Raw genomic sequence first — 25,809 nt, 5'->3', positions numbered from 1 at the left:
AGCCATTTACTAGTTTTGGCACGTGTCCGTGGAGTTTTTAATTTTTGTTTTATTATTTACACAGGAATCCCTGCCTGAGGCCAAGAGCCTCACCTGCTGTGCCTCCCTGGGCTCCCTGTGCCCTCCCACACACTGTTCTCCTCCATGCTCAACACATCACCACTGAAGATCTCAAAGACGCCTGAGTGGGACATGCATTTTTCACTGGCCCATTCTCCAGCCCCTGCCAATTCCCACTGCTTCTCCCTCAGACTGTGACACAGAAGGAAAAACTCCCTGAAAGGTTTGTAGTGAATCTCCAGAATGTGTTTACCAAGTTAGAAACAACCACACAGACCTCCAGCACAGCACAACAATGTGGAGGCACTGAAGGGACATTGGCAAACAGCCAGAACTTTTATTTATACAGTAGGAGCCTACACTTGTTCTAGAACTCCTTTACACACCATCTCCTTCAACTTCACCCACCTGCTCCAGATGTAGCATTACTGCTCAGCTCTAGTAAATTAATGAGTGGAATTGGAAAAGAATCATGAAACTCAAAGCAAAAGCATTTTGTAAATGAGGGAAACCTTTCAGATCTAATATCCCTAGCCATAGAGGGCTACGACAGAATTCCTAGTTACAGAGTTCTATGATGGAATTTCTTCAGGAAAAAAAGAACAGGTGTGCATACTTCTCAGCTCAGCAGTAATATATTTAAAATGCAGTCTATACAAAACCTAATTAGAAATCTTGTTTCAGTAAAATATCCATTCATCAGTGCAGCACTACTAAAAATAGATTTTTTTTCTCTTATGCAAACTGTCTTTTACAGGTTGAGTTGCCTTAAATTAATTTTTCCTCAACTCTATAATGACTTCACTGCTTATAAATAATTGAAAATGTTTCATTTATTTTGGATTTCTGTTTAAAAATGCATTTAAGAAAATAATTTTCCTATGCTTTTTTCCAAGAGAACAAAGTGACCAATTGCTAAGCATGTGGCCAATGAAACGATGCTGGCTAAAAAGGGAAATAATGGAAAAATCTCACCTATAGCACAATGCCTGAACTGAGAGCAATGGGCCAAGCAAACTCTCATTTCTCAGCCTGGTTGGCCAAAACTTTGCAAAGACTGCCAAACATTTAAGGTATCCTTAACTTTATAACAGTACAAACCCTGATATTGTATATATTTCTCTTCTAGAACTGGTATTGTACATTCCCCAGACTCACTCAGAGACCAACTGGTATTCAGATTACTCAGACTGGCTGGTATTTTGGATTCTATTGGCACTAATTGGAGAGGCTGGCCGATATTTCTAATTATCCTGGCATTAATAGCCTGGAAATAGCCTCTCTGCTCCTTCTCTCCCAAGATTTATGAAAGCACTAATGCTGGCATAATTATAGACAGGAACAACTGGCAGGCTGGTACTGGCTGCCACCCAAGAGTCTTACAGCTTTCCCAGAATCCTTCTCCTATTCTTTGTACACTCGGCATCCAAGTTTTTAATCCTTCAAATAATGTTTCGTAAGTTGCTTAAAATACACTGTATCATTTCTGCAAGTATTTGTAATCCCCGGATTTCAGAGGGAGAGCGCTGTGGGACTTCCCCAGCCTGGAGAAATCTTCTCCTGCCTTCTCCAGACCTGGGTTCCCTTTTCTTCTCCAGGACAGCCCACCCTGTGATGGACCATCAGCGCCTGTCTGAGGAAACAAGGACAATTCAGCTCCACAAAGCCATTCTGAATTGCACAATGCTCCAACACAGTGTTTAAACACAATTAAGAGCTCTGCCTGCTATTTCAGCAATATTTCAAGCTGCACACTCACTTAACACAGGGTCCTTGAGTGTCTTTGGAGAGTGCATTTATTGAAGAAGAGATCTGAGGTTTGAAATGAGTTTTGTTGACTGAGTTTCCTTGCAGCAGACCCAGTAAATGAACACAAAAGGAGGAAGGGGCCACTGCAGGTCCAATGCAGGAATGCAGCAGTCCTGCACAAGGACTGAAGCAAAGCTCAGCTCCACATCTGTGACCAGGATGCAGGACTGACATCTGCTGTGGCCACACCAGCACAGGCTTCTGTGTTTGGGTCATGTTGGCAATAAAAAGGAACAGACTGAAATTCAATCTGACACAGAGCTGCGGAGCAAACTGTCAACAATTAGTGTAACACACCCTCAGATCTCTGCAAAGCATCCACTGTGCCAGTTCTGCAAGTAACTGAATCTCCTCGATACACAAACACTTAGAAGGCAGCAAAGGACCTACAAAACATCCCTAAATTATACACAAACCCCAATTTCATCCAAGGCTCTCCTGTTGCATGTCTCAGAGGAGTGGCACAGCTACAGAACAAACTCACACCACAGGTAAGTGAACAAACACAAACATGGAGCTCCCTGTATCCAACTCTGCTGGATCACCACTGAGATGCCTGGCTCAGATTATCAGCTGGTAAAAACAAGCACATCTCAGCTACCTCGAGGAGTTTAAAACTTCGTGGTAGGACAAAATTATCCCCATTTATCTCTGTGTAAACTTCATTATTAACTATCCATCATCAAATCATTAAATAGTGTGGTATTGTATCAGTCTCCCTCGTAAATGAAAATGAGCTGCTTACTGTGTAAGAATTAAAGCTGCTTTGAGTTCTACACAGAGCAGGGACACACACTGTGTGAGAGGGATGTCCTTGTCTCTGGCTCAGGAACATTCCTGCCCTTTCCCATCCAGAATGAATAGGATACTCTTACTATCCATATACACAAGAGAAACATTTATTTACTACCACTTAATCACACAACAAGCATTTCACATCTAATTAGTAACAAAGGCCTGGTTCTTACAGCAGTGCCAGCAGCATTTTTCAGTGCAGTTACAGTTTACTGATTTTGATGGATGCTGGCATCAAGGAAAGCATCACCTCCTTTACAGTTATGTTTTCTGTTTGGTATATTTTTAATGCTGTTTTTTCCCCAATTAGCTTTTTGCTTACCCCGAATAATCAATCCTGGCACCAAGTCATTAATTGATTAGCTCAGGCTTCTAAGTTCAAATTTCACAGCAAAAGAGCCAGAAGGTGAAGTTTTCATTAATTACTAATTTTAACTGATTTTATTGTCACACAACTAATGCACCTGTGGTGCAAGCATATTCCAATCCCAATGAAATCCAGAATACCTGAGACAGGGGCTGGTCTTCACTTCATCAGAGTCACTGGAAATTTTCCTAGGGTACATCCAGCAGATCTGAGTGACTGAACTGAATTTGGTGAACTGATATTTTACTCTCCTACTAAAGAATTAAGTGTCCTTCATAAGTTCTTCAGGCATTTTAAGAGATAAGTTTGCTAGCAAGGTATTATAACTCTAATTCAAAGACTTGGATCAGTAAAGGGAAAGCATTTGTGTTTTCTAACCAAACGTGGAGCACCACTTACATTACAAACCGCTTAATCCAAACTGAAATAGAACAAGGTAGAATAACTGGAATAGCTTTATATACTGACAGTCTTCCAGAGTCTGCAGGTCAGAAAAAACCCCAAAGCTCAGAACTGAACTGAAGGAGCAGCTGGGTAGAGCTAGCACGGGAACATATTTAGCAGTATAACCTTCTAGAATTTCCCACCCCACCTAATCCTGGGCATTTCTGCTGCCACTTTCCAGCCACAATTCATTTTCTGCACATGCAGGTGATGCCACCTACACTCCTGGGGGCATTTGGGATTATACAAATTGTGCCTCTGCCCCCTAAAAACAGGAGGAACCAGGTGAGATACTGCTGAGCATCTGGCACACTCTGAGATCTGAGCTGTCCCAGAGACAGACAGACAGACAGACACCCGTGACCCCCCAGCCAGGAGCACAAAGGGGCTTGAGCTGGGGGAACACACTGGTGTGACTGGGACACAACTGGAAGGGTTTGCCTGGATGCCTCCACCCCTCTGCACCCCTCCCATGCCTGATGCCAGCTTTGTCTCCACAATCTGACCTGCAGCCTTTCCACAAGAGCCTTCCAGACCTGCCTGCCACGACTGTGGTGAGGCTTTCCACACCATTCTTTCCTAGGAAGGGACTCAACTTCCTAGGCAGGCTGCCACTTTAGGGTGTTCTTCCACCTTTATCATCTGACAGATTTCTTGCTCTCTGCTCTTGCAAAGCCCTCTCTGCTTTGCAGCCACGATTTAATTTCCTCCTGATCGCCGATTTTCCCGTGTTTGTATTTTATCCTGTGCCTCACAGCTAATGAATGCTGCTCTAGCTGAGATCTGGCAGCGTGTTCACTGCTGCCTGGCAAGCCCTCTCCTGTGCCTTGATGTATGTATTCCTTGATTTCACCAGGACACAGTGTGGCCTTGTGGAGAAGGCAGTGCTTTTGCTTACGTGGAGTTTACACAACCAAGAGCGAGGCCATGGGGCACTGCAAGTGAATTCTCTTTTGTACCTGGGTGCCATAATTCCAGCAGCTAAATGCACTTCACGACAGAGGCGCAGCCTGCCATGGACATGGCAAAGTGAGTGCAGCAGCCTGCCAGCCCACCACTGCATGTGATGAGGCTCCTGCAAACCCAGGCACAGCCATCCTGCATCCTCAGACTCTTCCTTTCACAAGCTTGAATAGCAGGCTTTAATTTCAGTGGCTTAAAGTTGCATTTCTGTCTCTTATCAGAGGAAAAAATTTTTAGAGAAGCTACGCCCGTGGCATTAACTGTCTCAGAATCTGACAGCTACATTTCAGCCAAGAGTCCTGTCAAACCATTGGAGATGTACCAAATTAATTTGTGCAGGGCCATTATTCTTTTATCTCTGCTGGCCAGCTATCCATTATAATCTCAGATTTCAGGGCTGTTACTGAGAAAACAAGGTAATTAAAACAGGTAGACTAAGGGAATCTGCACATCTTAGTTTTTTCCCATTGGCAGATGAACTATCCTAAACCCAACTGCTTCTGCCCTCTGAAAAATGGGTGCCATAACCATTCTTTCTGAAGAAAAAACCTTTTTATAAAGGAGTTTGAAGGACAGAAGGATTTTAGAATTGCTCTATATATATCTCCATAATTACGCCTATACTCCATGCAGTCAAAATTAACATTACAGTATTTGCACTGTATTAATTATCTGCTGATGGTCCTTTTTCTGACAAGACCTTCTGTAGCTTCCTTTGTAGGCTGGAATCACTCATGTTTCCACTGCTCTGTGCTGCTCTGTTCCTTCAGCTCCAAGTCACTGGAAGCTTTGGAAGAAATCACAAGTGCACAATCAAGGTGTCACGGGTCTAACAGGATCATCCTGGCCCACCCTTTTGGAGAAATCTCTCTTTATCTCCTTTCCCAGACTTCAAACTCCCCTTTTTCCCTTCTTCAGTGACCTTTGGCTTTCCATTATGTGCAGAGGGACAGCAAGTCATTCTGAAGTTATTGTTCCACTTTAGTTCAGGTTCTGAGGGTTTCCCATCGTGCAGACCCCACCAGCTGTGACAGTGCATACAATAAATGTTTGCACAGTTTGAGCAGTTCCAAACACCCAACACGTAGCAGAACGAGCAGGGAATGTGTTACTAATGCCATGGTGGAAAACTATTCATAACAGAATACTCCCTTTAGAATGTTTTTAGGCTACAAAAGACCTCAAGAGATGTTTCTCCGACTTTACAACCGAACACCCTTTCACACCCCTTATTTCCCAACTCGTGACTTTTATTTACATGTTGTCCAAGCCCTTTCTGTCACCCAATGCTTATTCTTTTCCTTCAGAGATAATACTCCCTGACTCATGCTGTCTGCAGTAATATGGCTTGCACGAAGGAAAGGAGGCAGAAATTAGGGGACAGAGGGAGGACTCAGAAGAACACACCTCCAAAAAATCCTGCCCATCATCTGTCAGGGCACTCTCCCAACACTCCAGTGCTCACTAACCATGGAAGATAATTAGAAAAAAACTTATTTCCTTTTGTGTCTGGAAGGAGGCTAATTGTCACTACACAAAGGACACTTATTTTGACCCTGAGTACATTCTCTGCAAGATCATGGCTCTCTCCTCTAAGACAGGAACAAGTGTTTATTCTGCACTCAGCAGCGGAAGAAAGAGATCATGAACAGAACTGTAAGAGACATCACATGAAATTAAATAGTAAGTACTGTGAATTAACAAATAAAGTACACCAAATGAGTGATAAAAGATTGCAAGGGTACAGAAACAGAACACTGTCTATATATGAAGTACACTGAATGGAAAATTTCCCCCCTGCTGCCTCTTTCACCTTTCCAACTCTTTACCTAATGCCATCAGGATTTGATTTTCCCATTTCTACTTTCTCCTGTGTTTAATTACTTTTCTTTACTCAGCAAATCCTTGTAAAGTCTGAGTGCCATTTATTTGTGTATTTATTTCAACTAGTTACTACTTACCTCATCCCACTCCAGAAGGTAGCTGGTGATTTTTGAACCATTATCAATGGGTGCCTACGAACAAAAATAAACAAAAGGTGATTTGGGGAATAAGAGAAAACAGCTTCACCTCCCCCAGGCAAATGACTAGAGTTTCAAGTGAGACCAAAGCTTTGCACATGGCTTGGCAACCTCTTAACGATGCCGGGAAGAAGCTGGACATAATGAAACACATACATTTTAAAAGTCAGGTTGGTGCACAGGAAGGGATTTGTCAGAGTACAGCAAGTTCAAGTCCCTTACTGAAAAATGACTGTCTCAGCCTTCCATTATTTCCAGCATTTATGCTCACTGTCAGTACTTTTTCCCTGCTTTTGCCCGAACCAAGTGTTACCTACCTTCCACTGTAAGGTTAAGGAGCTTTTGGTCCTGTGCGAGGGTTTGGGTGGGAAGGGACACTCTGGTGCTGAGCTGTGGGTGGTGAAGCTTACTGGCTCTGAGCAGGATCCCTTTACTGAGTTGTACATTGCATATACCCTGGAAACAGTATTCAAATGGGTTATAAATGTGCTGACAGTTGCAGTGGCACTGCCTCAGCCACAGTATTTGACTACCAAAGCACCCACGATACCATCCTCTAACTCAGGCTTGTCACAGACCAATGCCTATCCTTACTTTACTTCACTTATACAGGAATGCAAAAAAATCACAGCAGAAGAGGAACAGTGCAAATATTCCCACAGACCACTGAGTTATCTTCATTATCTTTTCTTTCCACCAGTATTTCCTTGCCTACTGCCAGGCTTCCACACACTGTGGTAAAATCCTCCTTGAGAAACAACAGGAAAAAGGGTATCAACTTTAATGCCTGGTTTACACTTCATCCACATGTACCATGTTGAGTGCAGGTATCTGCTGGATATCTCCTTCCATGGGTACAATCTTCTCCTACATAACTCAGGCATCAACATTTAGTGGACCTCCATGGACTAGAACTAACACAGGTCAGCAACATTGCTGTGATAAGCAAAAAATCTTCAAAGCAAATCTGATCTCAGGCAAATCCTCTACATGTCAGCACAGAACATGCAACATCAAATAATATGGGAAAGCAAATAGGATACAGTTGGGCACTTCCTCATGAGGTGCTTTTCTCTGAAAAAGTAATGGTGTTATTTTTTTTTCCCCTTTACATTTTCCATGCAGAAAAAGTGCAAATTGGAAGTCTTCTACTCAAAAAAAATTTCAGGCCATGACCAGACAATGACCTCTGAGCTGGCTGTAGCTATTGTGTGCTTGAATGCAGAGCTAAAGAAAGGGCAATTTCTAAATTTGTTTTCAGTAGATAAGAGTAATTTATGTACAATGGCCACCTACGTAGAATCAAACCTTCTGGGGGAGGCAGACAAGAACTGCTCTGGTGGTGCTTTACACATCACCTGTTAGCAGGCAGGAGCAACAAGAAATGCAATTCATTAATTGAGTCTGCATCTGGCAAGTGGCACATGTGTGTGCTGGAAATGAGCGTGGCCTGGCATCCAACACACACCACAAGGGAAATAAAACCTTGTGAAAACAAGCTCAAGGGGCATCTTCTGCAAGCCACTGGAACACTGAGCACAGCCAGCTCTGAGGGCACCAAAACAATGCACCTGAAGGGAAGCAGGTGGTGGTTCAGAGCAAACCAGGTTGTCCCAGGGCCCAGCAGGGCAGCAACGAGCACAAGCATCTTGTCCAGTAGAGACAAAGCCCTGAGACATGATGCCAAGGTCAAGGAGACCCAAGGCGATCTGCCCAGTAACTGCTGGCCCCATAAATTTCTTTACTCAACAGATTTATTTCTTCACAGTCATTAATACATAATGCAGTTTCAGTGAAGGAACAAAAAACCCCCAAAAACGATGGTGGAAAGCAAACAGATGCTGTTTCAGTTTGCTGTTTGCTCCACTACAAACAGTGCTGCTGCTTTGCAAGCCTGACCCTGGTATTTAGTCACTCCTTTTTAAACAGAAGCTATTGTTAACTTTTCACAAATGACCTGTATTGTGGCAAACCTGCAAGGAGGTGGAGGGAACCATAGGCAGGGAGGAAGAAATCATCCAGGAGCTGGGGCAAATAGCCACAACATCCCTAAAACTGAGAGCTCAGCCCAGCTGTGCACGGTGACCTCTCTGGTGTTTGAAGTTGGCTTCAAACGAGATGTTCAATACCCAGAAGGAAGCTCAACAGTGTTTTACAACCTTCTCCTTGTTACCATCCCTTTGCTGCTAAGGCCAAGACTCCTGCCCCACTCAGGAGCTGCATCTTTTCCTCATTTGAGAAAAGTTCCTTCTGGTCTCGGACTTCTACTTGAAAAGTTCATTTTAGGACTTCACTAGAAACAATCCTTAAAAATGAGAACAATCTATAATATCAGAGCTAGATGGTCACATTTTGGTGTTAGACTTTTTTTTTTTTTAGAGGTCAGAAGCAAGGTATTTGTTCTTCAAAGTTTTACAAACAGGAGCAACCTTGATGGGAAACAGTGTGCCAAACCTAGCCCTTGTCTGGAAAAACAGAAGGGAACAATAGACAGGAGTGAAAGGATGTTTTTTCAAAAGGATATAGAGGGTAAGTGAACAGGATGTTAATTCAAAGCCTTGGTTCGTAAATAAAGTCTTTAAAAATAAAGCAACATGAGCAGGTAACACGGTGTTAAAACCACCAGAGAGCAAAACTAGAATATGTTAATAAATGTGCAGAACACACTTTCAGAATCAAAGAGAAGTATGTTATGAAAATACCAACACGGTTCAGTGTAAACCCATTTTTTTCTTGGAATAAATGCTGAAGTGACTATGGTCAGATGGATCTGTGTTCAGCAGATTTACTTCCCAAAGCGTGGCCTACTTATGAAAAAAGCGTGGAGTACTCTCAGTGTTCATGTTACAGGAACTGAAGAAACATCAGTTGCTTGAATCAAATTTTTAAATGACCTCAGATATCCTCCTTTCATACACAAGCACTTCCAGGTCTGTTATCCATACAGAAATACAAAAATTCTTTCTGTCTCTTACTACAGCAATGACAACAGAATGATATTGTTCAAAAAGCACTCTCATAGTCCAAGATAAAATCTATGATAAATTATTTAGAAACCACTGAAAAATACACCTACAGAGGTGACCATGAAATTCTTGAACTACACTGTATATTTACTTTACAAACTTTCCCATTTATTCTCATAGAATTGAAGAGTTTATATTTAAGTGACATTCAAATCATGCTAACTCACCTGACGTGATAATCTGTTGCTGGCCTAAGGTCCTTCAGGTGATATTCTAATTCTTCTCCACTGCAGGAAAGGAATCCAAACCCAACCAATTAATAAATTATGAAAAGCAGTATCACACTTAGCACAGCTACTGGTTTTCTAGTGATATAACTTGAAAGAAGAAAAATAATCCTTCCGAAGAGAAACAGCAGCAAACCATACACCAACAATTCATCAACACACTTCACATTTCTTGAAAACTTCATAAAACCCCATATGCACAAGCAGAAATAATTCATCACAGCAGTTTATTCAGTAAACTAAATATATGGGTTTATTGTGTCTTACATTTTGCTGATATTTGTATAAAGCTCATTGTGGTTTTCAACTCTCCCAGAGCTGGAAAGAGCGAAACCCAAACATTATTGTTGCAGTTTCTGCATATTCCCCATTCAAAATACTTTATACAAAGTGACCCATTGAACTTCAGAGGAAGAAGCAGAGTTTCTTACACAACTGTTTCGCTTATTGCTTTCTCCTCCAGAACCACACTCCCTGTGAGGACCACAGCAAGGAGACATTTAATTAACACCCAAACAGCTGGACTCAGCTCTCTTTCAATATCAAGACAACTTAAAGCAAAATGTTTTAGACATTTTAAGAAAAAAAAAGAACCAGCATACAATCTATTAATTTCAAAAGCAGCCAACATAGTTAGGGCTATTCTTTTTCCTTCTGGCTTGTTTGCTGGTAAATGAACACTGGGCTCAGTCATGTGTTGCCAAATCTGTGAAGATTAAGGTACGGGTCAGTGCTTAATAAGTAATAGCCATCTCATGTAAGAGCTCAGCTTATTCATGATTTTAATAAAATATGGGAAACAAGAAAGCTCTCAATTTAGCATAAAGAAATATTTCATAGCTAGCTGGACAAATACAGGGAGATGGCTCAAAATCAATAGAACAAAATGCACCAGAAAGCATATGCCTGCTGGGTTGCCAGAAATCCACCAGAAAGCCTTCTACTTTTTATTTCATATAGTACAATGCTCTGCAAATCCAGTTTTTCACCTCTGAAATGAGTGCACCTCCTCCCTAAGACAATGCATTCAACATATTGCAGACTCTCTTTTGCCTATGGTAATAACAATTACTGCTGCTCCTGATGGAACATACCACACCAAGCTAAAGGCTGTGCTCTGGCCAGCAGCAGGAGACACATCACCATCAGCAGCTTTAAAACAGATGCACAACATTTCATAACCAGGGGAAAATGTGCAGCCATCAAGCACAAGAAGTACTAGAAAGTGTCCTCCTCACTTTAAAAGCTCGGCAGCACACACTTGACTAGGGAGATGCTCATACTGGCTCACAAACAGCTGCTGTAAATGCCAGAAAAAAAAGAGTAAAATCAGGCAGCCTTTCCCTGGTTAATTCACCCTTTTTGTGTTATCCAAGACCTGCCTTCAGCATACCAAGAGGAATACCCTAATTCACAGGACATCTTAAGAAAGGAGATGGCTTGGTCTCAAGAGGTAATTCCTTAAATGCTCTATCACCTGGACTTTATTTAATGAGATTTGGGAAGGATTAGCTATTTCACAATAGCCAAGGTCACATCTCCAAATTCTCTTTCCTAGACGTCATTAGCGGGGGAAAAAGAAAGGCCATAACACCATATGCACTTGATCACAGAATGAGCTCAGAGGATCACTGCAAGGAGACACAGAGAAATCCCTCAGAACTTTTACTGAAGCCTGCTGAGGGCCAAGTATTTGGGTTTTTCTGGGGAGCCTCTGTAACCTACTGACTAATGTACTCGCTCCTCTGCTCATCTAAGACACTACAAAGCTGCAGAGCCCTCGCATTTTTCTCGTTAGCTGAAAATAACAGGATTTTACCGCTCTAAATTCTGCAAGTCCACACAAAACTAGCCCATTAGGAAGGCAGCTCTCCTGCCTGCATGGTGTACACGAGAGGTTTTGACATTTAGCATAGGAGAAAAAGTAACCTTTTCACTGGCAACAAGAGCAACAGCATCAGAGGCAGGATCTGCCATGTGCAGGGGAGGTGGGACAGGGTGGCAATTAGGGACCTTGTGACACGCACTCCACCAGCTCCCTGCAAGCTCCTCTGGTGAGGAAACAGGATGCTCCAATGTGCCTTTCTTCTGTGAGTGATGGCCATGCCAGGATACACCCTGAAAATCTCAGAGAATTTACTCCTAATGAAACAAAAAAGTGTAAAACTGATGGTTTTTACCTGTAAATGATCTTGTATTTTCCATCCCTCCCTTTATCTGATAAGGCAACCTCGTAGGTACAGGTGTAAGGCAAACCGTTGTTGTGTCTATCTGCATTGAGAAGGCCAGTGGGAGGTGACCAGGAAAGCAAAACTGTTCTTGCTTGAATATTTGTAACCTGTAAAAGAAACATCAGTTAATCTGAAATCCGAGGAAAAGCCGCTATTCTGTAAGCATTTGCTTTTTCTGCTTGCACCTTTGCAACTGATTTCTTGCAAAATGGAAATTTCAAGAGCTAGAGTTGAAAAGTAAAGGGTCAGAAATGATTAACAGCAGAAACAAAAACACAGATTCGTGGCAAGAAGTGATCTCTAACAGATGAGGAATACAGAGAGAGGTTCCCCTGCAGTGAACTGGCTCGTCACTGTCTGAGCATCCAGCGGTACCTGCTGCTGTGGCCATTCCCAGAAGGGAACTGGAACTAAGTGGAACAAAGACTTTAACCTATAGATTGTTTTATACATGATAATTTTCCTAAAGTTTTTGTTGGGGAGCTTTTTCAATGAAACTCTGATGGCTTTTTCAGTCATCCTGTTCCTTCTTGCCACTTGAAACCACAATAACTCAACAGCAAATAAGTAGAAAAACCCAATCCAACCTGAAAAGTTACACTGGCTCAAAAGCACAAGGGAAAATCATAATAGAAGCCCAACCTGCTAATTAAAAACCACATTGCAAATCAATCACTTTGTGCCTTGATAGAAGGACTGTGTGTGATCTGCAGTCACCACTGAGGGCAACAACTCTGTGGCAGAGGAGTGAAGAATCTTTTTTAACAAAACATGGAAAAAGTACCTCAAACTTCTGCACCAAACCAATTTTATCACCCCACCAGTGCCACTGCATTCTTCTGGAGAGGCAGGTTCATACAGCTTACAGAACTAGCATCACTTTGCTCACCAGGAGAGCCACTGGCGCATCAGCTGCACACAGCCAACAGCAACTTCCCAGAGAGGAGCCTACTCTTAGGAGGCCAAGAAAGAAGAATAAAAACTCCCCCCTGCCACTGTCTCAAAAGATAACTAAATAAAAAGCAGTAGCTGCACTGGTTATCTGGGAAAGGCTGCACATTTTCACACAAGCCTGCCGAAATATTCCAGGGAAGCTCTGAAGTCTCAAATGCTCTGTTCACCAACTCTCCACTTTTTATCATGAAAATAATGCTGGTTTTTCCTTCTTAACTGTAGTGAATATATAAAAAATATTTTTTAGTTAGCCTCCAAATGGAGGAATCAAATTCTGAGCGTTTATATTCTTTATTTTTCATAAGCAACAAATTTCACTGCCTCTATAATTTTGACAGATTTTTGCAACACAAAGAGCAAGATGTTGTTATTTCAGAAGGTGTAACATGAATGCTGCAGGTGCTCAGTTACACATTTTCTAACTTTTGTTGAGGTAAGTGAAACCCCTCACCCACAAATTACCTGGGACTGAAGGACTAGCAATCAGCTTTTAGGGATTGCTTGTTTACAAATCCAGTTTCTGGAGTCCAGATATCTTTATATAATGGAGAATATTTACCTTCTCGTGTGAAAACACATTATTTCCAGCTGATGAGCACTGCAACTATTGTCTCTGATACTCATACATCAACCAGATTCTTTCTGAGCAAGTCATAAATCCATTTTTAACAGGCTGACAAGTAGGTGACACCATGAAATGTCTCATCATAAACACCATGATCTCAAAAGTTAGAGATTTTAATTTATAGCAGCACATTCAAGTCTTGCCAAAAAAAAAGAAAACCTTTGTTCAACCTAATGTGAAAAATAAGTTTTAAGGCAAGAAGGCTTAAGTAGCATTAAGTTTTCTTTGTAAAAAACATGGACATGCAAATTATTTTATTATAAAATTCTTGTTTTCACAGCATTTTCTTATTATATTTTTTTGATGCTATGAAATCAAGGTTGATTTTAAAATCTTGGAGCAGTTAACCCTGATGCTGGATAAGATACCTTATAAGAATCTTGAATGATTCAAGTAAGACAAATAAGTTAATTTTTTTGAGATATACACATATACGTATATACAAACACACACGTATGTACATGGAATTGTAGCAAAATACTTAAGAGTTAAAAATCTGCATTTAAAATAATATTTTGATCAAAAACTGATTAACTAGATCCAAATAGATTTTAGGGATATTTTTTTTTTTAACAAACATTACTACTATGCCAGCTCAGCCCATCAACATGCAGTTTCTTTTATTATGGAAATATGCTTGCATAATTGTTTTTCATAAATTCAGACAGACTTGGAGCTGGAGGCACGATATCCTGCCAATGTTCTATTGAAATGTTTTTCTCTATGACTACTCCCAAGGACACACGTATATATTCCACATACGGCAAAACTCTGGCCCTCCACGAACTTCAGCAATCTGTAAAAAGTTAGGTCTTGGGTTTCTTAAAATAAGAAGAGAAAGTATCTTGTGGGCTAACTGCTAGAAACTCAGACTGTTACTCTGAAGCCAGCACGCAGAGGATGAAAGTCCAAAGGCAGTTGCTAAGCTGCTCCAGCTACACCATTAATTTCAGAGGAAGGAGCACCCAGAGTGGCTGCCTTGGAGATCGTGGGTACACAGCAACTGCTGCTGGAGGTTTAAAAATAAACACCAGAAATTGTTAAATACCAGTCTTAGCTGCACTGAGCACACACAGCAAGTATAGGAAAGCAAGTGAGGGGTCACTGTCTGCGAGATAAGTCAGAAAAGGCAAATCTACTCCTTCTCTGGGCTGAGCACGTCAGCTGGGAATGGATTTATTTGTGTGGCTGGAGATAACCCTATCTGCTGCTCCCTGACCGACAGGCTGATACTCTATCACAGTTACCTGCCAATATCTCCTTTCATGGCCAAAACCACCACTTAGTATACCCAGGAACTCCTACCTGGAGCAGGAAACACCAGCTTTGCTGTGAAAAAAGCTAAGTTAAATAAATGGGGTTACGATATGTTGAAAATAACAAGCAGGCACTTGTAAAACAGTTCGGTATCTTTACCTCCAACTTTTCTATTTTACACAAACACCATTCCAAAGGTACAGATCCGGACCAGTCCTCTCCATGCTGTGAGAACAGCCCAGCTACCACCACAATGGTGGGCTTAATGGCCCTTCTGAACTTGCAGACAGAAACACTTCACCATCAGTAAAAAACCAGCCTATTGTTCATTAGCGGTGCACTAATTCCATCTGACAAAATATAAGCAGCCAGAGCATCTCTTCCCAGGCTGGGCAGGTAAACCTTCGTGCTGCTTCTGAGTTCTCCCAGCCTGTCTCATCTGTCCCCAAAATCCCTGTGCTTGCTTTGAAGAGGGCTGGCTTGGCCTTTTAGCTGAGACCTAACAAAAGATTCTCCCACAAGGAGTTCTGTAGGTCTGGTGAAAAGCACAGTTAATTAGTTTCTGAAAACTTCTCAGTTTACACAGTAAATGCCTCCTTTCTGCTCTATCAAAACTCAGTGGTGTAAATAATTATTCCATAAAAGCCCCTGGGAAAGAATCCAACTCCTGCACCACTTCAATAAGGGTACAAGACTGATGAGTACCAGCCCTTCCCGTCTTTCAGGTAATGAAAAATGTTTCTGTACAACTTTCATTATCTTTCAAATTCCGGGTTAGCATTCACAGGCATCGTGTGGTTCGGGGGCTCATTGTATGTGTGAGAACTACACTGCAAGCAACATTCATTTACTCCCTCGAGGGCACGGTTTGAAAGGCTTGGGGGTCAAATGAATTCACAGTTATTACTGGGTTGAGATGCTGCTTTTAAATTATGTCTCTAATCCTGCAATTTTAGGCAAAAAAACCCCCAGCGATTAAATATGAGTTTCGCTGCCGAGCGAGTCAGCGGGAGCGAGGCTGCCTTTTGGACAGCTGATGTTTGAGCTGTGGTTTGACAGAGCCCTGGTGATTCCCCACGGGGGGGTGATGTCCCCCCAAGCCCCTTGGCTGTGGGATGCAGCCATTTCAGATACCCAGAGTGAGGTTTCCCCTCCCTCACCGAGGTATTTGCTCCAGAGAACGCTTACTTTGCGATAATGTGAATGAAAACCTTATTTCAGTTGACACAAAACCATGGGGGATTAAAAGCAAAAGGTGCCTTGTAAAATTATGGCTGTTCAAGGGACAAAGCTCTGATTAAATTTACAGCTTGGCTGCACATCTCTCAACAGGTAACAGTATCTATTATTGAAAACAGACCTTCCATGAAGTAATAATTTTCAAAGTGTGTATATTTTGTGCTCAGAAGAGGTACCTGTGTGATCCAGACACCTCCCAGTGACAGTTGTCCTGCAGGAGTTGCTCTCAGGGCTAATCCCTTTGGATGGCTTCACCACCCCATGGATGGAGGGAGCTGCTCACTTGGACAAATCAAATCCATGTGCTGCAGACACAACATCACTCACTTGCCACTGACTCACTACTCTGCTCTTTTGCTTCGTGTAATTTCTTTCTTCACTGTTGCTTTCCTATACATTGTTTTATTTTTCACTTGTGTATGCATAAGATTTGCCAAGAAACATGACCCAAGATGATTATTTATGCATAATATGTTTCTATCAGATGTAATACTGACTATACACACACAGAATCATTCACAGCAATTCATGATTTGTGAGAGTCCTGTGAGCTTAATTACTCACAAATGTCAAAGTTACAGACAGAGAATAATAGATAATCCCCAACATCACCTCAGTAAATGTCGTTATTATTGAACCAGCATTTGCCATGGTTTAGATTTTAGAAAAAAAAATCCTATTTTTGGTATGATTAAAGGAAGACTATTCTTGTCTTTTGCTTTGTTTTTTTGCTTCTTCCACTTTAAAGGCTCTGGTTACCATAAATCTAATTGTACACATCTCAGAATCCTGAAAATGCTCTAATGGCTTCTCTTCTTACCTCGAAAGATAAAAGTATAAAACAACACATTTTTCTTGTCAGCTCTCTGAATCTTTGTAAAGCACCTGGCTGTGGCTATTGACCAAATAAGTAACATTCAGGTGGTCCATGGTACAAAATTATTGACTCCCTCTGTAAAACAAACGAGCCTAATTCTGTGCTAAGTGCACTTTCTTCCTTTCTGAACACCCTGAAACATTTCTTTTAAGTCTTCAGCCCAGTATTGTCACTTGTTTCCACACACAGTGAAGTGACTTCCCCCTTGTGAAGAGGAGCTCAGGCTGATGTTGACCATCTCTGCAGGCCTGGCTTAGATTGTGGCTGGCTCTGAACCAGCTCCTGCCCATGCCAGGACACCAGCACCTACTGATGGGGCAACTTCAGACCAAACACTTTTTGTATTTATTCAGAGCAAAAGCATGCATCAGATAAATAAAACTCAGCCTGTGCTCATGCCTGGCTGTCCCTGAGCTCTGCCACTTCTGCAGCCAAGACTCCCACTGCACAATGTCTCTGCATCAGCCTCTATCAGCTGCACCAAGTCTTCCCATGAGCTTTCCACTATCGTTTTTTATTTATTTGCTTATTTGTGCCCTATCTCTCCAGCTGGACAGAGAAAGGCCTGAGCTCTGGAGACTAAAGGACTGTGCTTTGGGATTTCTGTCTCCCTCTGCCCCATGAAAGCTTCTTCCAGTGGCTTGGACCATTCATTCAGACCCACGGTGCTCTTCTGGCTTTCATTTGACACAGCAAACAAGAAAAGGGCTTACAACCAGATTTATTAATAACCTCACCTGACTGCAGTCACACTCAGCATTAGGGTTATTTACAGGGTGATTCAATTCCATCATAATTTACAGGCTTTTATGGCTCAGACAAACACAGACTATAGTAATTTGCCATTAAATAACAGAATTAGCTTAATTTAATCATGATTAAAGACATAAATTGCTCATGACAAAATTAAACCCAGAGAAGAGGGGGTAAAGAGCTATGCAAGTCACCCCAGTGCATTGAGTTCCCCACTACAGTATGAATACTGGGAACTGTCCTCTGGAAACAGACAACTGGTGCATTTCCTGGAGTGGGCAGAGCCCTCAAACACTCATGAGCACAAAAGATCCTTCACATTTATATCCTAGTAAAGTTAGTGGCAACAATCTACTAAGGGAAAAAATCAGAGGTGCTCCCCTGTGAAATCACCAGTATGTTGTGGCACAATCCACCTTTCACATTTGCTATTGTACACTTGTGTGGCATTTTGGGATCACATACCTGTGGTTTCTCCATTCCAGAAAGAATGTCCTGAACCCTTTTTGCTTCTGAATCAAATTCTGTAAAACAGAGAATGTGGAAAGAGGAGAGAAATAAATGACCAAAATTAAACAAAAGCTTCAGTTACATCAATAACTCTTTCAGAATTTCTAAATAGGGGAGGGAGACAGACATTACCTGCATATAAGCATCAGCTGCCTTGTGAATTTAAGGCATGTGGTTACATGGATTAATATCACAAAAAATTAAAAGAGAAAAAGGAGGGAATGAAACTTCCAGTGATTGCAGATATTCAGAAATGTGAGACTGAAATATTTGTAGAGGTGTCCTCCACAAACAGTGCTATTAACTGTGATCTGCATTCAGAGAGTTAAACCATCCTGTTTCCAGAACTCAGCTGTGACAGAAGCCCAGGAGTTTCTCAGCTCCTGCTGAACCTGACCCTGGTTTGTTAAACCAGAGCCGTCCTCACTCCAGCAGCTGCAGACTGAGCTGCCCACCAGGGCTCTGGAGAGGACAAGTGTCCTTGTCCCATGCAGGGAAAACCCAGGGGAGGCACACAGGTGCCTGCCCTGAGCCCCAGCACCCACCCTGCTGCCATCTGTCCTTGACTTGAGCAATGCCCCAGGCTCTTTCACAGCCACCTTCCAGCTGTGGAGGCAATAAAGTGATGCCAGGCAAATCCCAAAGTCTGACCAGCAGCAATCCATCCTCCCTGCCTGAGCCTTGTGCCTGGGACAGCAGCTCTTGCAGGGGCTACACAGAGGCACAGAGGGCTGTGACATGCTGCCCCTAAATTAGAGGGATAATTGTTCAGAAGGTGCTGCAGAGGCCATCCTCTGAGCAGGGGAATCAGCCTTTCCCTCACTCTCCCCCCTCAAAACAAGCTTGAGGTAAAACATCAGCTTAGAGTAATGAGGTGACACAAAGCAGCTTTATTCCTTTTGGACGACAGCACAGAGAGGCCTCACTTTCCACTACAGTATTCTCTAATGGAAAACTAGGAACATATTTTCCTGTTTTTTTGGGTTTTTCTTCTTTAAAATGTTAATGCAAAAAGTTTGCTCACCAAAGCAGAAGAACATATCTCACCTAAAGCAAAATGAGCCAGATGTACTTGGCATAGGAAGCAAAAAACATTAATAAACAGGTGGGATCAGATCAACAGCTTTCACTAATGATTCCCCCAAAACCTGACCTAGTTCTCGTAGCCCAAGAATGTGTCTTTATTTTTGTCTGTGACCTGCTTTAAAAAAGTAGATCTTCTTTTTAAAAATTCCATGTGCTCGACTGCCAAAAAATAGAATTGGCTGAATACTGGTGGCAGAATTCCAGTGTAAATGCCCATCTCTCCCTAAAGGAATGCACCTTGGTGTGGACTGGGAATGACAGATCTCCTGCTGCACACATTCCTGGATTCCTTTCAGTCTCAGCCACTTGGAAAAGAAAGGAGCAGTAATATTTCAGGAGAAGTTGAGGATAGCAAGATTGGGGTTTTTTTCCATAGCAGACAACCCTCAGAGTGTATTATAAAGAGCATAAACCAGCAGGATTGAGCCAGAATATTATAATACTGATTTCAAAATTACACACATGGACTAAAATGGCTAAAGAGAAGGCTGAGATGATAATCCAAGTGAAAATGTCAAAATTTGGGGGGTTTCAGATTGCAGGGTTCCTTTCAGCATCAGTAAAGAAGTTGAACTGTGCCACAAAAGCCTGGAGCCAGATCTGCACACTGTGGAGATCCTGCAGGTTTATCCCGAAGGGATGCTAATCAGAAGCAGCTTCTGCAGCTCTGAGTGTAACAAAAAAGCTGCTACTATTTTATCGAAAGTTTATGGTTATTATGTCACCCCTAATTACAACCCCCAGAAGCTGAGCGTGAATCACTCTCAACCTTAAATCCCAAACATGTGGACTGAATTTTCCTCCCTCTCTCTGCTTTCTAGCAAGGATGCTCTGTCACACTGAGCAGGGGAGGAAAACAAACCCTAAAGCCCAAAGAAATCTCATTTCCCTCTCCTGTGAAAGGTGTTGCTTTGTACAGTAACTGAGTCCTCTGACCCTCTGCACGTCAGGGCTGAGGGCTCAAACTGCTCCAGGCACAGGAACTGACTGCAAGACTTCAGGGAGGTGGCTATGCCCAGCAAATAAATAATTTAATTACTTCAATCAAACTTCTCAACGAAGAATCCTGCTCAGGGAATTTTTTTACATCAGTGTCCCAACTATGTATCTTGTTCACACAGAAGGCTCTAGGTACCAGCTACAGAAGCCTTGGCTTATTACAGACATGTATGGCCATTTATGAGGGCAATAAGGCATTATGAGGGCATTTATGTGGTCAATAAGGACATTCATGTCACCAAGTGTTCATACAGATAAGCTGGAAGAAGACAAGTCTTCTTCAAAGACTTTGGGGAGAGGGAGAGAGGGAATGGGATACATAAAACAAATACTGCCCTGTGGGGGGGAAAAAAAAGGCAGATATTAAAGGCAGAAAGCAATAAATATCCCCAAGCAGTGTCTATAACAGCATCAGAGAACACCACAGTTTGAAAGGGGACCTCAGCAGTGGTTATCAAGTATTACAGTATTTACAGTACCTCAAATACTTAAGTTTCCCATTTCAAGAGCCATAAAAAAAAAAAAAAAATCTCAGGCTTCTATGGATGGCTGACTTCCTTTCTGTAATAAACATGATTATTCACAGTCTCCTGAACTAGACTAAGCTAAGGAGAAGGAGACCTGTCCCAAATCCTTCCCTCAGCAGGGAAGTTGCTCTGACCTGCCAATCTGAGTATCAAGCTCAACATCTTCCTTCCAAGCCAACAAAGAGGAGAAAGCCTTCTGAAATAGAAGACAAAGAGAAAGAAAGGAACCATCTGATAAGCTCTATCTGATAACACAGCTGCTGGAAGGGCTTTACACCTGTATTTCTGCTGTTACTCAGCAGCCACCAAGGACTGTACCCTACATTAGCTCACTGGAGTATTTAGGGACAGGGAGCATCTGCTGGACATCACAGATGCAGTGCTGGAAAAACGGGCAAGAACAGCAGCAAGAAATGGGCAAGTCTTGATGTGAAACAGGCAATTGAGATTCAAAAAACGACCTAGAGCTGCTCAGGAAAGGTGGTGGGTGACTGAACATGATTCACCTACCTGGGACTGACTGTCCCTGAATAACAGTTGATTTGCATCTCAATCTTTGTCCCTTCCTCTCCCTCAGCTGACTGAGAGTTGAGTATCTGACAGGAAGACAGAAAATCTCTGTGTCAAAGCCCCCAAAGGCTGGGGCTGGCAGGGGCAGGCAGCAGGAGCTGCTTTCCTCCCTGGCCACGGGGAACAGAAGCTCAGACACGCCAAGGAAGAGCCCAACTAACACTTCAGGTCATTGTCCCATTTTAACTTTTCCTCTCAACATCTGTTCCCCACATCTGTCATGCCAAAACTCTTCCTCCAAGGAGGAAGCTGGGGGTGTGGATGGATTCCTTGTGAATGCTCCGTGGGGTCCTCTGAGGGACAGTACAAAAATCCGAGTTACCCTGCTTATCTCACTGTCTGAGAGATATTACAGCACTCCCAAGCTACAGCATTAGGTTCTAATTCCCAGGCTGAGGGTTCTTTGGATCCAATGTTTCAGACTAACCTCTTATTGCAGAAAAGCCAGCTGAAAGACCTGGACCACATCAAGTGCTCTCTCTTTTCAAAGTTTTGAATCATAAACAAAACTCTATAGATACAACCAGCAGCAAATGCCCCTAAAAACTAAACACTTTCTCAGCAGCTGTTTGGTGCTAACAGGGTTTCAGTGTCAAGTCTTGCTGAACTAAAGCCTTTTATTCTATGCTCCTGTTAGCCTGTGTCTATGTTCCTTTCTGCACGTACAGCACAAATATAATTTTCAGACCTTTCCAACCATACTTTTAAACACCAAGCTTTAAAACAGCTTTTAAAAAAAAATGGAAAAAAATGTCAGTTCAAGGTAAGTTTGAAGTTTCCATCAATAGTTTACATGTTTGCATGAACAGCAGCTGTGTATGCAAATGGTTTGAAATAGCTAAAAGCTCTAAACTAATTAAGATTTTCCCATTGCAAATACACATTTTAGGTTTGTTCTGCATTCTTTCCTTCGAAGAGAGGAAAAGGTCCAGCTCAAGACTTAGCTTCTGGCCACAGAAAGTATTTACTGTTTCAACAGCCTTTCCATTCCAAGGGAATGACATCAGCACTAGCACTTTGCAAACTCTGAGTCTTAATTCTGCAGCAGAGCTCCATGCTCACAGATATGCCAGTCATAACATGACATGCTTTCTCAGAATTTGTTCCAGATTTATCGGGGCTGTGACCGGCTTTAGTGCTGGGAAAGATCTTTCATCAGTCACGTACTGCACAACCTACAGCCCCCGAGAAAATGAACTCCTCAAAACACAGCCCAGCTCCTTTGTGAGCTGCCTGCCGATGTCAAAGCTTAAGGCACCAAGAAGAACACATACAGACTTTCAGGGCACTGCAGAAATGTCACTTAATAAGCTCCTTGTAGGAGAACAAACCTAAAGCTGCAGCTGTCACGCAGCAGCTGAGTCACAGGACCAGAGGGGATGTGACACAGTCACCGAGTCCATCCTCCTACACTGAAACATGATCATCTCTCCCCAAACCATTTCTCTGAGATGGCTCCCTAGCCCATTTTTCCAAAATAAATGACAATTAGATAAATGACCTCCTGCCCCGTGATCCGGTAATCTCCAAACTTCTCAGCTAAGCCAACTAGCAGAGCATCTAACTCCTCATGGCAGGGAAGATGATCTCAACTCTCCCTGCTGCATCTGAAACTTATTCCTTCTTTCTTGCACATCTGCCCCAGGCAAGTTCATCACCCCTTTCTTTGCTGCCATCTTTCACATATTTGCAGGAATTTCTCCCTTTAACAAAACAAGCTCATCTCTCCATACCTGTCTTTAAGAGAAGCCACCCGCTGCTGTCCTCTGCCACATTTTCAAATTGGTCTCCATCCTTCTGAGGATGTGGCACAGCCCTGCCCAGCACATGCCAGCTGAGGTCCCTGCAGCACCAAAACTAAGGACACATTTACAGAGCTTGCTTAGAAGTTTCCTCTTCTTTAATCTACAGAATAACTTGACTCTTGGGGTTTGTAATCTCCTATTTCCCCTTGAACTACCACCTAATTTAAAACCCAGCAGGTTTGAGAACAACTAGCTGCAGCACAGTACATGGCCCTTGCCTTGATCAAACTTTTTCTCTGAAGGCCATTACAGAGCTCTCCTCCTGTCTTGTCCTCCTTCCCTGACCCATGAAGCACTCTCAACCCTATCAGAGCCTGATATGGACTGTAATTTAATAAGCCTCAATCCTTATTCCATCCTTCAAGCCCTTAATGAAAATATTGAATAAAATTAGAGCTAGGACCAATTCCTGCCTAATCCAGTTCGATGCAGCTCTCCAGTCTGTCAGGGAGGCAGCCCAGGACAGGGCAGGGTCAGGGATAAACTGCCAGGCTGCTGCTGGCTCACAGCTGTGACACTGGGAAGGGCAAATCCAGTGTCACACTGAACAGGGCTTTAAAAAACTCTTCCCAGCGCCACTTTCATGCTGGGAGCCCTTCAGAATAAAAAACTTGTGGAGAAAAAATATTTATATTCAAAACAGTCAATCACACCATGCAAATCTATAATACACCAAGGAAGTTTATTAATTAGGCCTGGAGGAGATTTCTAAATGTTAAATATTTCAAATTTCTGTTCATTACATGAAAGCTAATAAAAACCACCAATGACAGAACACAGCTATGGCTCCCCTGACAAAGGCAGAGAGATTGATGTTATCCAACTTTGGATACAATTGTTAAAACATGTTCTAATCCTTTAAAAAATTACTGTGCATGAGTGTATCACAATTTTTTCATTTCTAAGTGCCTTCCCAGTGTTGCTATCTGATTTCTCCTGCTAACATACCTCAATTAATGTCTAGGCGCTTATCTTTCATTATCTATCCTTAAAGATTAAGCCATATATAGATAGTAGAAAAAACAAACCAACAAACAAAGCAAACAAAAATCCCACCCAAGTCACTCTCTGAATAACTGAAGGCAAACAGAACAAAATCTGTATAAAATCCAGAAAGGCACATTTTCAGATCTAAAATCAGAAAAACCAAAACTCTAGTCACCCTGATTCACTGAGACAATAAAGCAAAGGAAAACTGAAGTGCTTTGCCTCAACACCACAGTGATTTAGGCATGAATTTAATCCCACACTTCAGAGATGTCCTGCCCATAGTCCATTGACCTGCTAGTTTCACCTTGACTGCTTGAGTATTCTATTGTCCATTCCACAGGATACTCCAAAAAACCTGGAGTGCAAATTCACAGCTCATCCTTCTTTAACCAAAGGCACTTGCTGTCACTTGCTATGGATCAGGATCAGATGTGGAGGCATTCAGATGTACGTAATGAAGTCACCTGGGCTAAAAAGTGTTTTAAAAATAAATGTAAGTGTATCCAATCCTCCCTGCTCCCCATTACTGTTTGGATCGATGTTTTTCACTGGGATGGAGGAAGGAAAATAGGATCAGTAACAACCAGCAAGGGAAATAAAAGGCTGGATGCAAGGGACAAATGGAGGGTAAGTGACATGTTGGGTTTGTTTTTCTCTGCTCCTTCGCTGCTACTGCTGGAAGACAGCAAAAACAACTCCTACTTTACTGGCTGGAGATCTGAGTGAATTCCTACTGTGAACACGCAGTTGGTCCATTAGAAGGCAGAAAAGGGCTTTCTTAGTAAAATACAGCAACCCCCCATCTCCATCACATACATTTGACATCCTGAGCGAGCGCTTTGTACACGTCCCAAAGCAGATAACAGAGGCAGTGCACTGTGGATGGCTGCAGCTGGCTGGGTTTGAAGGAACACCAAATCAAACAATGACATAACCCACTGAAACAGAGGAAGCCCAAGCTGAATCTGCTGGAACAACAAACCACTTACACACAGGACCTCCTCTTGGACCGCTCTCTTTTCATCATTTCGAACTGCTTTAGCTTATTCTGTGTCAAAATATTTTTTCTTTTTATTTCCGGCAGCTTCCCTTTTGCTATTCTGTTAGAGCAGCTCACTATGTGTGGTTGGGAAGACAATAAAAGTTTTGCAGATAAACCAAGTGGTCTTAGTTTATCTTTTGGTCAGGCATCTTTTGGTCAAGTATCTTTTGGTCAAGTTTTTGACAAGGAGACTGCAAGTGCCTCCTAAAACCTTCTGACTCCCACTTTCCAGGTAGAAGGCAGATGTTTTGTTCTCACTACAGACTTTGCCAACAAACACTCACCTTTTCCCAGGAACAATGATGTTCCTTCACACTCCTCGGGATTTTGTACAATAGTTGGGATGTTTGGAATTTCCTTACGCTTAATTCCTTCCATTTATTTCCCTGCTGTTTCATGCTTTGTCCCTCTCATTTCTCCTCATTCCCTGTGACTTCCTGTCCAGCCTTTGCCACATCAAGGGTCATTCTCCAGGCTGAGGAACACAGTGGTCATTCAGGAGGGGATGTATCTTTTGCAGAGCTGCACCCAGGCTGCCCCAGGTGATATGGCCATAAAAACTCCACAGGCTTTCCCAGCTCAAAGCAGGAGCAGGGGCTGGTCACACACAGCTGAGACACCCATGCTTCTTA

General features: G+C 42.4%; 2 protein-coding genes across 2 annotated transcripts in view; one reads left to right on the top strand and one right to left on the bottom strand.

The window, feature by feature from the left end:
- The window catches only part of FNDC3B (fibronectin type III domain containing 3B), a 186,913-nt gene that overhangs the window by 48,855 nt on the left and 112,249 nt on the right, over positions 1-25,809 (bottom strand). The window contains exons 7-11 of the mRNA XM_066325740.1: positions 18,114-18,172; positions 11,893-12,050; positions 9,653-9,712; positions 6,777-6,915; positions 6,400-6,453 (exon numbers count right to left, since the gene is read on the bottom strand). Coding sequence (XP_066181837.1) covers positions 6,400-6,453; positions 6,777-6,915; positions 9,653-9,712; positions 11,893-12,050; positions 18,114-18,172 — 470 coding nt within the window. The remainder of the gene's footprint in view (positions 1-6,399; positions 6,454-6,776; positions 6,916-9,652; positions 9,713-11,892; positions 12,051-18,113; positions 18,173-25,809) is intronic.
- TNFSF10 (TNF superfamily member 10) overlaps positions 1-25,809 on the top strand; it is a 122,423-nt gene that overhangs the window by 77,992 nt on the left and 18,622 nt on the right. The gene's annotated exons all lie outside the window — the stretch shown is intronic.

The sequence above is a fragment of the Sylvia atricapilla genome, chromosome 10 (assembly GCF_009819655.1).
Source record: "Sylvia atricapilla isolate bSylAtr1 chromosome 10, bSylAtr1.pri, whole genome shotgun sequence".
In the NCBI taxonomy this organism is placed as follows: Eukaryota; Metazoa; Chordata; class Aves; order Passeriformes; family Sylviidae; genus Sylvia; species Sylvia atricapilla.
Note: the sequence above shows the minus strand (reverse complement) of the source record. Positions and strands in the feature narration are given on the sequence as shown.